General features: G+C 42.6%; 1 protein-coding gene across 5 annotated transcripts in view; it reads left to right on the top strand.

Annotated features, from left to right (window-relative positions):
- LOC144498630 (uncharacterized) overlaps positions 1-13,763 on the top strand; it is a 79,716-nt gene that overhangs the window by 34,015 nt on the left and 31,938 nt on the right. For 3 of the 5 annotated variants that reach the window (XM_078220028.1, XM_078220027.1, XM_078220029.1), the window contains exons 10-12: positions 1,052-1,182; positions 6,296-6,355; positions 13,148-13,214. In XM_078220028.1, the coding sequence (XP_078076154.1) occupies positions 1,052-1,182; positions 6,296-6,355; positions 13,148-13,214 (258 nt within the window). Of the gene's footprint in view, positions 1-1,051; positions 1,183-6,295; positions 6,360-13,147; positions 13,215-13,763 lie in introns of all 5 variants that reach the window. The other 2 variants (XM_078220031.1, XM_078220030.1) reach the window with 2 other exon arrangements.

Raw genomic sequence — 13,763 nt, 5'->3', positions numbered from 1 at the left:
ATTAAAAAAAACTATTAGCTATGCATCTGTTGTGCCCTAACCTACACAACCACACACCTTGAGCTGGAGTTGAGGCTGGATTGCTCTTTTGCCTGGCATGGACAACATTGGCCAAATGATCGGTACGGGCGGCACGGTAGCAAAGTGGTTAGCACTGCTGCTTCACAGCTCCAGGGACCTGGGTTCGATTCCCAGCCTGGGTCACTGTCTGTGTGGAATTTGCACATTCTCCTCGTGTCTGCGTGGGTTTCCTCCGGGTGCTCTGGTTTCCTCCCACAGTCCAAAGATGTGCGGGTTAGGTTGATTGGCCATGCTAAAATTGCCCCTTAGTGTCCTGGATTAGTGGGTAAAAGATGTAGGGATATGGGGGTAGGGCCTGGGTGGGATTGTGGTCGGTGCAGACTCGATGGGCCGAATGGCCTCTTTCTGTGCTGTAGGGTTTCTAAGATTTCTAAGATTCTAAGATCTACATCTGTGCCATAAATATTGTTTCTATTAAGTTGTTCAGTGAGAATACAGGTTCAAACGCAGTTGTGTTTTCTCTCCACAGAGTTGTGGCTTTGTGAAAGTGTAGACTTCCTGCAAAATCAGTTTGTGTTGTGTTGATTAAGTTCAATGTAAATTCAACAACTTCTATCTGTCCTCCCTTTTATAATCTTCATTCCCATTCCTAAACATATACTTTATGGAAAGTGTGTTTTCTGTATTTCCAATGGGAAAAAAACTGTTTGGACCCATATTCTTATTTCCCAGTTTTTACTGTTTTTTCATTCTGGGTTGTCTCGAATGGAATGGAGATGGTTGAAGAGCTGTTAAGTTTGGATTGTGAGATTGAATCCGTGTTGTGAAGGTTTATTAGATTATGGGGTGAGGCGAGAATTTCACCAACTGTGCTGGGTGTTTTTCATCTATTCCCCTCACCTCCCGATGGATATTGTCTTGGGTGGAATCACCATAGAACATTGGAGGGATTTGATTTGATGAGCCATACTTCTAATAATTTACCAGATAACAGCACTTGATTCACTTTAAATCCTTAACCATGGAAAAGACATTGCTCTCATCAAGAACAATGCAAAGGTGGGCAGCCGCATAGCATGTGCCCTCACCAGGCAGAGTTCCCACAGGTACAGCACCCTGTCACAGTCACCGAGGGAAAAGCCTGATGCCCATGAACAGCTAGTAAGTTACAGTCATATTGAGCCATTTCCTCCTAACTCTGCTTATGTAATACCACAGCAAACATGATCATTTTGCCAAAAAAACCACATTACCGGCTTAAAGAAAATGTATTTTAACATCCATTAACATCCATTACAATGTCTGCAGTTGTCCTGACCCACGTGTGATGGAGAAATCCAATTTGTAACATTGAGTCTCTCCTAGAATTGAAGGGAAGACGTTGGGCGGGATTTTCCAGCCGCGCTCGCCCCAAGGTCAGAAAATCCTGCACTAGGTCAATGGATCTTTGCATAGTCCGTGTCCCGCCCACTACGATTCCCGTGGAGGGTGGGATGGGAAAATTCTGCCCATTGTGTCTTCTTCCCATGTTGCATTCGGGAACCAGTGGTGCCACTGTGCCTATTTGTTGTTGGCAAATGTGCTCTAAATTAAAAACTTTGGTTTCATTTAATGAATCAGCAGTTCATAGATTGTCCTGTCCAGCTCAAAACAGAAATAGGCATCAGTTATGTCATGCTGACTAAAACATACTGCCAGAGGAGGCATTTGCAAGGTGAACAGGTTTTAACCTCAGTTTCTACAACAACATTGAAGCAAATAGAGTCATAGAGCTTTACTGCATGAAAACAGGCCCTTCGGCCCAACTTGTCCATGCCGCCCAGTTTTTATCACTAAGCTATTCCCAATCGCTCGCGTTTGGCCCATATCCCTCTACACCCATCGTACCCGTGTAACTGTCCAAATGCTTTTAAAAAGACAAAATTGTACCCGCCTCTACTACTACCTCTGGCAACTCGTTCCAGACACTCACCACCCTGTATGTGAAAGAATTGCCCCTCTGGACCCTTTTGTATCTCTCCCCTTTCATCTTAAACCTCCCCTACCTTTGGGAAAAGATACTGACTATCTACCTTATCTATGCCTCTCATTTTATAAACCTCTATAAGATCACCCGTAAGCCTCCTAAGCTCCAGGAAAAAAAGTCCCAGTCTATCCAACCTCTCCTTGTAAATAAGACCATCAAGTTCCAGTAGCATCCTAGTAAACCTTTTGTCGAAATCTCGACTTCCGAGTTTGACTTTAACACAAACACACATTAACACAAGATACTTAACCGACAGATTGTCTTTATTTTACTTGCTAGCAAGGGGGTAGTTTCTCGACACAATGGGTCAAAGACACCACTCCACCGGACAAAGAAAATCATCCTGGTTTATACAATTCTGCAGCTCACAGTCAGTTGGACACAATCCAATCAAAGGTGATACAAATGACATACTTTACGGATTGATCCAATAGAAAAAATACTAAACCACCCTGATCTATGAGATCACGATACCTCGTGGGTACCCCAATATATCATCCCCAAGCCTGAACTCTAGTCTCTTAGTCAGATATCATGTCTCTATTTTTGATAACAGCCTCACAAAGCATCTTCACTAAAACAGTCTCACATGGGCGTCTTTTAATTGATAAAGGTGACTTACAAAAGCCATTAGTATTTTATGGCCTTGTCAGTGAAGTTAACTGAATCTCTAAGGGATGTGGTCAACTCAACTTGCTGTCAGGATATTCCCTGATTATAACACTGAAAAGGTTTGTTTATTGCCAACATAATGAAACACATGGAAATACTGCTTATCAGTTCAATGACTGAGCATTTTATCGCTACTTACAATTTCAAGGGATATCATCATGTTACCATTAATTCCTGTCAGTTCCCACTAAGTCCTTGACCATAACTCTTTCGTTGGCTAAGACATTAATAGCTTTCTGACTCTGTTTTGATTAGAAACTGTGAAGGCAGCTTCATTAGAACTCACTCTTATATCAGTTGTTTCTGATAAGGTGTCTGGTGAGGCAATTAAGTATCCTTTATGGCCTTGTGATTCCAACAGTTGGGTGCTTTAAAGTACTGTATCTAACATATGTTCAGTATCAAAGGGCACTCTAACTGTGCATCACAGTTTCTTTGTTTAACTTCTAAATATATCTTCTATACATTTTTAGCTGCATGGACTAATTAACTGCATGGACTACATGTACCTTTAAAACTGCAAAGTATTTAAAACACCTCATTACAATTACTAACAAACTTGGTCCCCATTGATTTAAAGCGAATTCTACACCTAAGTTGATTAAACAAAAACCCTAGCAGAGTCTGCCAATCTTATAGTAGCCCTTTTCTTTTCTATCTTTCTACACTTTTCTGCAATCTTTCTAGTTTAATAATATCCTTTCTATAATAGGGTGACCAGAACTGTACGCAGTATTCGAAGTGTGGCCTTACCAATGTTTTGTACAATTTCAATAAGACGAACCAACTCCTGTATTCAATGTTCTGACCGATGAAACGAAGCATGCCGAATGCCTTCTTCACCACTGCCCACCTGTGACTCCACTTTCAAGGAGCTATGAATCTGTACGCCTAGATCTCTTTGTTCAATAACTCTCCCCAGTGCCGTACCATTAACTGAGCAAGTTCTGCCCTGGTTCAGTCAACCAAAATGCATCGCCTTGCATTTATCTAAATTAAACTCCATCTGCCATTCATCAGCCCTCTGGCCCAATTGATCAAGATCCCGTTGCAATCCTAGATAACCTTCTACACAATGTCATCTGCAAACTTACTAACCATGCTTCCTAAATTCTTATCCAAATCTTTAATATAAATGACAAATAACAGTGGACCCAGCACTGATCCCTGAGGCACGCCACTGGTCACAGGCAGCCAGTTTGAAAAATAACCCTCTACAACCATCTTCTATCGACAAGCCAATTTTTTATCCAATTGGCTACATCACCCTGGATCTTGTGAGATTTTACCTTATGCAACAGCCTACCTTGCGGTACTTTGTCAAAGGCCTTGTAAACAATGTTGACTGCACTGCCCTCATCTGCCTTCTTGGTTACCCCTTCAAAAAACTCAATCAAATTTATGAGACATGATTTTCCACTCACAAAGCCATGCTGACTGTCCCTAATCTAAATGCCTGTAGATCCTGTCTCGCAGAATATCTTCTCACAACTTACCCACTGCAGATGTTAGGCTCACCGGCCTGTAGTTCCCAGCCGTTTCCCTGAAGTCCTTCTTAAACAAAGGCACAACATTTGCCACCCTCCAACCTTCAGGCATCCCACCTGTGGCTGTCAATAATTCAAATATCTCTGCTAGGGAACCCACAATTCCCTTCCCAGCCTCCCACAACATCCTGGGATACACTTCATCAGATCCCGGGGATTTATCTACTTTGATGCGCTTTAAGACTTCCAGCACCTCCTTCTCAGTAATATATACACTCCTCAAGACATCACTATTTATTTCCCCAAGTTCCCTAACATCCATGCCTTTCTCAACAGAAACACTGATGAGAAATATTAATTTAGGATCTCACCCATCTCTTGTGAATCTGCACATAGATGACCTTGTTGATCCTTAAGAGGCCCTACTCTCTCCCTAGTTACTCTTTTTCCCTTTATGTATTTATAGAAGCTCTTTGGATTCTCCTTTGCCTTATCTGCCAAAGCAATCTTGTGTCCCTTTTTTGCCCTCCTGATTTCTCTTAACGCTATCAACACCTGCCCAGCTGCCGATGCATGTGAAATGCCTCCTTTTTCGTGACCCAGGGCCTCAATATCCTGAGTTCATCCAGGGTTCCCTACTTCTACCAGCCTTGCCCTTCACTCTAAAAGGAATGTGTTTGGAAAGAATCCAATTCTACGACTTGAATTCAGAGAAGGCAAGCATGATGCCTGCAGATGTTCTCCAATTAGAATTTGATTGAGGTTGCTCACACATCGTGCCCAGATGGTGCATTACAGCCTGATGTCCTGTATGAGGAGTTGTGATTATTCCTCTTTTTCCTGCTGTTGCCATATGGAATAGTCTGTGTGCTCATTCACAGGGAGAGAGGTAAAAATGAGAAAAAGAATCAATCTTATTCACATCCTCAGAGTAAATTCTACTTCTTACTGCCATTTATAACTGTTGGATCCACCTTCTCTGTTGGTTCAGAATTGTAAGAAGTCTCACAACACCAGGTTAAAGTCCAACAGGTTTATTTGGTAGCAAATGGTATTTGCTACCAAATAAACCTGTTGGACTTTAACCTGGTGTTGTGAGACTTCTTACTGTGCTTACCCCAGTCCAACGCCGGCATCTCCACATCATGGTTCAGAATTGCTCAGGAAGAGGCCATGAAACAGACATGCCCCAGCCCTCTCAGGTGTGGATCATACAGGGTGAGGAAAGAAATCTGACCCTTGTATACATCCCTAATGTACCAAGATGGTAAATCATCTAAAATATACATAAAAGGGCTAATCAGTGATAAATCAGATCATTATTAAAATCTCTCAGCAGACCCAACTAAAATGAGACACACTTTAATGAAGAGTACAGAATAAGCTCAGTCCATAATGGTGGTATGATAATAGACTCAGAGTACATACAGAGCCAGGTTGTAGGACTTTGGAACTGACAGATATAAAAGGAACATATTTAAGAGTCTGTTCAAGGTGCTGAATTACCCTGGATTCAAAAGACCAGTTTAATGCTCCAACTTGAAGCATTTGAATTCCCTAAATTTGCCACGGTCTGTTCACATGTTTCCATCTCTCATTTAGTCTCTGATACGATAGAGAAATACTACCCATCTCATTCATTAATTAAGCGCTTGTAGTGGAAAGGGGATTGGATATTTTTACTGTTTTTACAGAGGAAGTAAATAAAGATCCCTAAAATGTTGAATTTCCCAGATGGTTAATTCTGCGGAGTTGGTGCTATTCACTCTCACTGCTGCCAGCAATGTCATGTCAGAAAAAAAATCAAAAAACAGTGGAATGTCTGGATAAGGAGAAGGATTCAGCCATTCAGCTCCTCAGGCCTGCTCTGCTATCAGATAGTAATCACAAATCTGCATCTACGTTACCCCCGATAACCTATCACCCCCTTGCTTACCAAGAATCAATCCACCTCTACCTTAACAATAGAGAAAATGTAACTCTTCTTAAACTGACACCTGACAGTAATTATCCTTAACCAAGTTGTTTGTGTCTGAATGTATTAATCCATAATCCTGATGGTCTATTCCTGTTTTTTCTGTATCTAAAGGTAGTGATTGGTGGCTGCAATGTTGATTTCATTGCAAAGGCGAAACAAGGCAATTTGGTGGTATGTGAGTACAGCAGCAATATGTGAACATTGAACAAACTGCAACTCTTAGACTCTGTTCTGGTCTTGTTTCTGAATCCAATGATCCAATCTGAAGTTTAATTTTTTTAACCCTGTTGCCAATTATATTTTTCTATTGATCTTTTCACCTCTTCCTCTTTTCTCAGCTTGTGTACCGTGTTTGTCTAACTCCACCATGAACCCCATTAGGAATTCTAGAGCAAAGCAACCAACTACTCCTGAGGACAAATTCCCCTGATCCTTTCTTAGCTCCAGAGAAATGGCCACATCCTGCTCAGCAGCTTCCTATAATGGACACACAAATTGTTAATTCAGTGTGTGGCAAGTTGCTACAGGGCACAGTCAATGGGACATCGTAAAAGCTAAAACCCCATTGATGGACCCTCACTCCCGATATATTTTGAAGTCAGTTTCACCATTCAAACTGAACTAGAAATTCTAAGTATTTTGTCACCAGATTAATGTAAAGTCATAGTCTAGAATAGTGGAATCAATCTAAATCCAACATAATATTTGATTTCTCAGCGTCAGATGATAATGTTGAAACATTTAGGCCTGAAATTTTGTAAAGGTGGAGCATAGTGAAAATGGCACCAAAGACCACTCACTGCAACTCAGGGTTGCAGGGAGTCAGAGCCTATCCCGTCAGACATTTTGAACTTTATTATATTTCATCCAGCATAGGTCCTGAGGACTGTCCAATTTGGATAATGGGCGAGTTGGAAAAGGATGGTGGGTGGGGGTATGGGTTGGCATAGGGGCTATGAAGGGCCATGGGAGGTGGATAGAGGATCATGATTGGCATGGAGGATGTGAAGGGCCATCAGGGTGGGTAGAAATGCATTGGTTGGTGTGGAGGATATGAGAGGTTTTGAGGGATGGGTTGAGAGAGTGGGTAGAGGGGCATGGGAAGTGTTTGGGGGAGTGAAGCAGCAAGGTGGTGATTTGAGTTGATTATTGTCACATATTAATATACAGTGAAAAGTATTGTTTCTTGCGGCCAAACAGACCACGCATACCGTACATAGAGAAGGAAAGGCAAGAGTGTATAATATAGTGTTACAGTCATAACTTAGGGTGTAGAGAAAGATCAAGTTAATATACGGTAGGTCCATTCAAAAGTCTGCTCGGGGGCTTTTTTTTAGATTGTTTTAATAGCTGTAAAGTGCTGGAACACTGAGACGGGTCTTTCACCCCCCCCCCCCACCCCCCCGCCACTCACCGCCCCACACACACACGTAACAGCCTCTGGGGGTAGCTCCAAGCTCTTCTGGCCCGCCCCCACTCTGTTAATAGCCCCACCCCCTCCCAAATGAAATCTGACCTACTGGGGCACTTTGAGTGGGATTTGCACGTTCGGGAATTTTCCTGATTTTGGGAGCAAAGATTTAGGCATTAGAGATGATTAAAACCATCAAGGTTAGGTGCAGCTAAAGAGAAACTGCAAAGATATTCGAGCTCCCCAGTTCCTGCCCAGTTCTGTGGAGTGACCAAGTCTTGAACAATTGGATTATTTTGGATGTGTAATCAATGTTGTAGAAACCAAGTTAACAGTAGGAGAGAGGTTCAGGGCATATACAAAGCATCGATTTACCGTCCTCTGGAGTACAATGTTAAGTGAAACTGAGACTAATTGAATGGATTTATAAAGGACTTAATGATTGATGGACTTTGTTAAATGCATGTCCTGTTTAACACATGTAATCATTTGTGAAAAAATGAATAATTGGATAAACAATGGAATCTAGTCGATATTGTGCTTCGGATTTTCAGGATGTGTTAATTAAGGTGTTTCTTAAGAGACTTGTCAGATATTTGGTAGCACCATGGATAGGAATTTGGTTAAAGGACAGGAAAAAAACAGGTGTTGTTGGAAAAGGAGAAGGGTGCCTGCTGTGACCACTTTGGATTTGGACAAATTTTTAAAAAATATACTTTTCCAATTCAATCAAATCAAATCCAATTCAGAGTCTCAACAAGTTGAGACATTTGAGATCCAGGCTGACAAGACAGGGCGAGCGACCAAAATCACCCTGTCCTGGGCCTGACCTACATGAGCCAAGCTGATTGGAGAAGGGGGAGGTTCCTCCTCCAAGACTTGAGCTCATTTGCATCTTAGCCAAAAGGCCGAGATGCCGCTTTTAAAAATTGCTTCATATGAAACATATGAAGCTTCAATGTAACCCAATGATCTCAACCAAGTGCAGCATCCAATCCATACTTTGGCTAAGATCAAGTGTAGTATGGTCGGCAGCCCATGGTCGGCCGTGCTTGGTCGAGGTCATTAGGTTACACTGAAGCTTCATATGTTTCATACGAAGCAATTTTTTAAAGCGGCATCTCGGCCTTTTGGCTAAGATGCAAATGAGCCCAAGTCTTGGAGGAGGAACCTCCCCCTTCTCCAATCAGCTTGGCTCATGTAGATCAGGCCCAGGACAGGGTGGTTTGGTCGCTCGCCCTGTCTTGTCAGCCTGGATCTGAAATGTCTCAACTTGTTGAGACTCTGAATTGGATTTGATTTGATTGAATTGGAAAAGTATTTTAAAAAATCCCATCCATACTACACTTGATCCCAGCCAAAAGGCCGGATTTGGACAAATGATGGAGAGGATAGACATGTAAGTGGAACAAGTAAACGGCTAGCTAATAGGAACAGGAGTAGATCATTCAGCCCCCTCATTAAGAAAAATCTTGGCTGATGGGTGATCTAACTCCATCATGGGGTGTATAGGGATGGAGAAACTGGGAAAGTGGAATAGAGGTGTATCTCTGTCACATCTGTTGGAATGATCAACCTTCCATACCAATGCTTCTGGATTTTCGCATAGTGTGGATGGCCATTCTATTGCACAGACTTCTGCTCTCACCCCAGAACTATGATAGGGTTTCCCTTGTCCTCACCGCCAGGTCCACCAGCCTCCCTATTCCACCAATCTGCTACCTCTGATCAAACGCATCTTCACCTCCCCTAAGCTTTCAGCATTCTGAAGGCCCCGTTTCACAGAACACCTCCATTCAGGTCACAAGCCTGACCTCAAGCTTCCTGTCGCCCGTTATTTTAATTCTCCAACTTACTCCCACTCTGATGTTTGTGTTCTTGGCCTACTGCGCTCTTCCAATGAAGCTCAATGCAACTTCAAGGAACTGCACCTCAACTTTCAATGTGGCATTTCACAGATCGCTTCTCGGCCTTTTGGATAAGATCAAGTGCAGTATGGATGGGATGCTGCACTTGGTTGAGGTCATTGGGTTACACTGAAGCTTTACATGTTTCATATGAAGCAATTTTTAAAAGCGGCATCTCGGCCTTTTGGCTAAGATGCAAATGAGCTCAAGTCTTGGAGGAGGAACCTCCCCCTTCTCCAATCAGCTTGGCTCATGTAGATCAGGCCCAGGACAGGGTGATTTTGGTCGCTCGCCCTGTCTTGTCAGCCTGGATCTGAAATGTCTCAACTTGTTGAGACTCTGAATTGGATTTGATTTGATTGAATTGGAAAAGTATAAAAAAAAAATTTCACAGCTTTTTGAACTCAATAAAGTTAGATTGTGACGTCCGGCACTATGTAGTCTTGTTTGTCTTTGCTGGTTTGTTTTATTCGCTCTAATCTCTCTCTTATAGTCTTGACTTTGCCTTCAATGGCAACCATTCAGGGTCTTGTCATTCACATCTCCTCTCAACATCCCTTTTTCTTCACTTGTCCATTAGTTTTTGCATCATGGAATCTTTTGTCATTTAATCTCTCCTGCCTTTACTCTGTTTCTCTCACCACAGATGCCACCTGACCTGCTGAGCATTTTCTGTTTTTATTCTTAGTTTGTGTGATCTCTCCTCGTAATTTAACCCCTCGTATCCAGGTATCATTCTGATAAATCTATACTGCACTTCCTCTAGTCCCAATATATTATTCTTAAGGTGTGATGCCCAGATGCAATTTTATATGGGTAATATTTTCAAGTAAAATTAGAAATGGAGAGAAATTGAAATATATGGATAAATAGAGACCTATGCATTTAAATACATAGTTCTCTCAAACTGCAAAAGTAGGTGATTAAACTTATAAAAATGACAATGGAATTTTAATTTTTACCAATTACAGTCACAAAAAGTACTGAATTTGAGTAAAACTTTGAGTGGGCCACAATTAGAGTATTTAGCACTGTTTTGGATGCCCCATTATATAAATGAAATTCAAGGCATAGCGTGTTTGCAGCATGGATTCGTCAAGGTGAAGCCAAGAATTTAATGTGTGCTGGAACATACATATATTAATACACAGGGACCTCTTCTTTGTAAACAGAAAGAACATGTACACACTTGGCATCTGTTTCAGCTAAACAAGATAAGTTGCAGCCATTGGCTGTTTCATTCCTCAATCAGAGTCAAGCTGCCTGCTTGAAATTTGAAAAGATGCTTGGCAGTTAACTGTCAGTCACCATCAACTAGTGCGTTCTCTGTGGCAACGCGTCTACCAATCAGAGTTCACTTGCCAGCCAACCAGCACTCTCTTCTCATACAGTATAAATTTGTTTTCTTCCTTCGATTTGTATTCTTGCGAAATGCCCTGATGAGTGCAAGACAAAAAGCTTCAACAAAAAAATGTCTGTTTTCAGCAAGACTGAAGAGGAGAGACTTGAAATGCTTAGGAATATTTCAACTGGAGTTTACTGGAGCAGAGAAAACAAAGGGGAATTTAATAGATTCTTTAAAATGAAGAAGAAATTTGTGATTAACAATACACCAGCGTTTGAGAATATGTTTGATAGGTGGCTGAAGTGAAAAGGGATTTGGGGTCAGGCAGGCGAATGGAGTACTGAAGGGGTATGACACTGACAGAGCTGTCAACCTCTGAGGAAACATTAAAACCATGGACCTGCACATGGACGTAAAATATTCCCTTCCCTCAACGTCAGTGAACGTATATCCTTCAACCAACATTTAAAAGCAGATTATCTGACCGTTAGCTCATTGCTGTTTGTGGGATCTTGCTGTGCACAGATTGGCTGCTGCAATCTCCCATTATAACAATTCTCCATTATAACAATACTCCACTGCAGAAGTGTATCACTGCCTGTCAAGATTTTGCACTGTCCTGAAGTCATGAATGGTGCAACAGAAATGCAAGTTCTTTCTGTCTGTCTCCTACGTGGAGTGGAGGTAGATTAGCTCGTAACACGGAGGGAGAGAACTATTCCAAGGGTCCTCCTCTCTGCCTCTGTAGACCTGACTCAGCAGTAGTGGTAAAGGCTCGGGAACCGGCTCAATGAGGCGGGGCAAATCTGGGTCCTGAATGACCTGAGGGAGAATTGGTCAAAAGACTCCTTTCTGATGCTGTTCCTTCTTCCCTTATAATAAACCAAACGCTACTGGGGTCACATGGGGCAGTTCAGTGTGATAGACACCCTGTCCTCCAGCTACAATAAATTGTGGATATGTGTTCTGATATTACACGCTGTTTCCACTTTAAGTAGTTAGTCAAAATCAAAAGAACTAGCATATATCTCATGGAGTGAAAACTCCTGAGTGTTGCTGTAGTACCTCACGTAATCACCAGAGGGTATGAGCTGAGCTGGTGATTCTCAATCATTTGTTCACATTTTAAAATGCAGTTCCTCTTTCACCAGCTCGGGCTAATCTACTGCTTTAATCACTCTAGCCACTGGGTGGCCCTGTTCCCTGACAATAATCACATGTTGCTCTTGCTGACCAGGGAAGTTACATTATTACTCAGCAGGAATGAAGCAGTAATTTTGTCATGAATAAGGAGGCATTGAGAGCAGCAAACTTGTGCTAACTGTGTCCACCAGTACCCAGGCACTGGACAGTCAGAAACATTTAACTTCAGGCATGGACACAGAGAACCTCTGAACTGCCACCATGAGGAACGGTCAGAAGTGGAGGAAATGTAAAAATTAGATTTTGACTTGGGCAATCTGTTGCTCAGTTAAAGAACGAGCTGACAGAGGGGCAGAGTACAGGTTTGCTCAGTATTCAAGCTGAGACACAGACAGAATACAGATTCACTTAGGTATCGAGCTTTTAAAAAATCATTTATGGGCTATGTGTATCGCTGACTAGGCCAGCATTTATTGCCCATCCTGAATTGCCCTTGAGAAGATGATGGTGAGCTGCCTTCTTGAATCGCTGCAGTTCATGTGCTGTAGGTACACGCACAGCGCTGTTAGGGAGAGAGCTCCAGGGTTTTGACCCAGTGACAGTGAATGAATAACGATATATTTCCAAGTCAGGTTGGTGAGTGACTTGGAGGGAAACCTCCGGCTGGTGGTGTTCCCAAGTATCTGCTGCCCTTGTCCTTCAGATGGTAGCAGTCATTGGTTTGGAAGCTGCTGTGTGTGTAAGATGCCTTGGTGAGTTCCTGCAGTGCACCTTGTAGATGGTACACGTGGCTGCTACTATACGTCGGCGGTGGAGAGAACGAATGGTTGTGGATGGGGTGTTAAACAAACAGACTGTTTTGTTCTGAATGGTGTTGAGCTTCTTGAATGTTGTCCGAGCCGTTTTTATCTGGGCAGGCGGGACGGAGGAGGAGGAGGGGGGCCCTTGGTTTCTAAAGGATGGCACCTCAAACAGTAAACATGCCCTCAGTATCGTACTGAAATTTCAAACTAGACCACATACTCAGATTGGGGAGTGGGCAATGAACCGACCCACTTCTGATTGCTACCACCAAGCCAAATCTGACACCTAAACAGAAACTAGAAGCTTTGATCCACCATTCCAAAGTAAACTGCTTTGCTGTTTCTCTCTTTTAGTTCAGCGGACCCACAAACCGTGGCACCGTGCGCCAGTCAATCGGGGGAGTTGGCAGAAACCTCGCAGGTACAGAGACTTCTCGTTTCTGGGTCATTTAGGATTGAGAGATAAGGGAACAATTAAATGTAAGAAATGCAAAAACAATCAGCTGGAAATCATTTCTTTACAGTCCTGTGGTAATGCTATCAAAGACATTCATATCTTTTGCTACCATTTGATGCTATCACCCTGATGCTATAGAAATTCCTGCACACGGCAAATGAGCTGAGCGTGGGCCATCTGTTTTTGAAGTTGAAGGAATATTGGCCAGGACACCGCAATTCAAATGGTGCCATGACAAGATCACAGAGTTGTTGCAGCACAGAAAGAGTCCATTCGGCCCATCAGGTCAGTGCCGACTCGCCATAGGAGCAATTTACTGAGTGCTCCTTGTCCACATTCCCCCCCTCTCATAGCCCTGCACATTCCTCCTCTTCACATAACAATCCAATTCCCTCTTGGATATTTCCATTGATCCTGTCTTCACCACATCTCAGGAACTGCATTCCAGATCCTGACCACTCGTTGTGTGAAGAGGGTTTTCCTCATGGCGCCATTGCTTCTTTCACCAGTTAC

This window comes from Mustelus asterias, chromosome 9 (assembly GCF_964213995.1).
Source record: "Mustelus asterias chromosome 9, sMusAst1.hap1.1, whole genome shotgun sequence".
NCBI classification, from domain to species: Eukaryota; Metazoa; Chordata; class Chondrichthyes; order Carcharhiniformes; family Triakidae; genus Mustelus; species Mustelus asterias.
The sequence above is the reverse complement of the archived record's forward strand: the minus strand, read 5'-3'. Positions and strand labels throughout refer to the sequence as shown.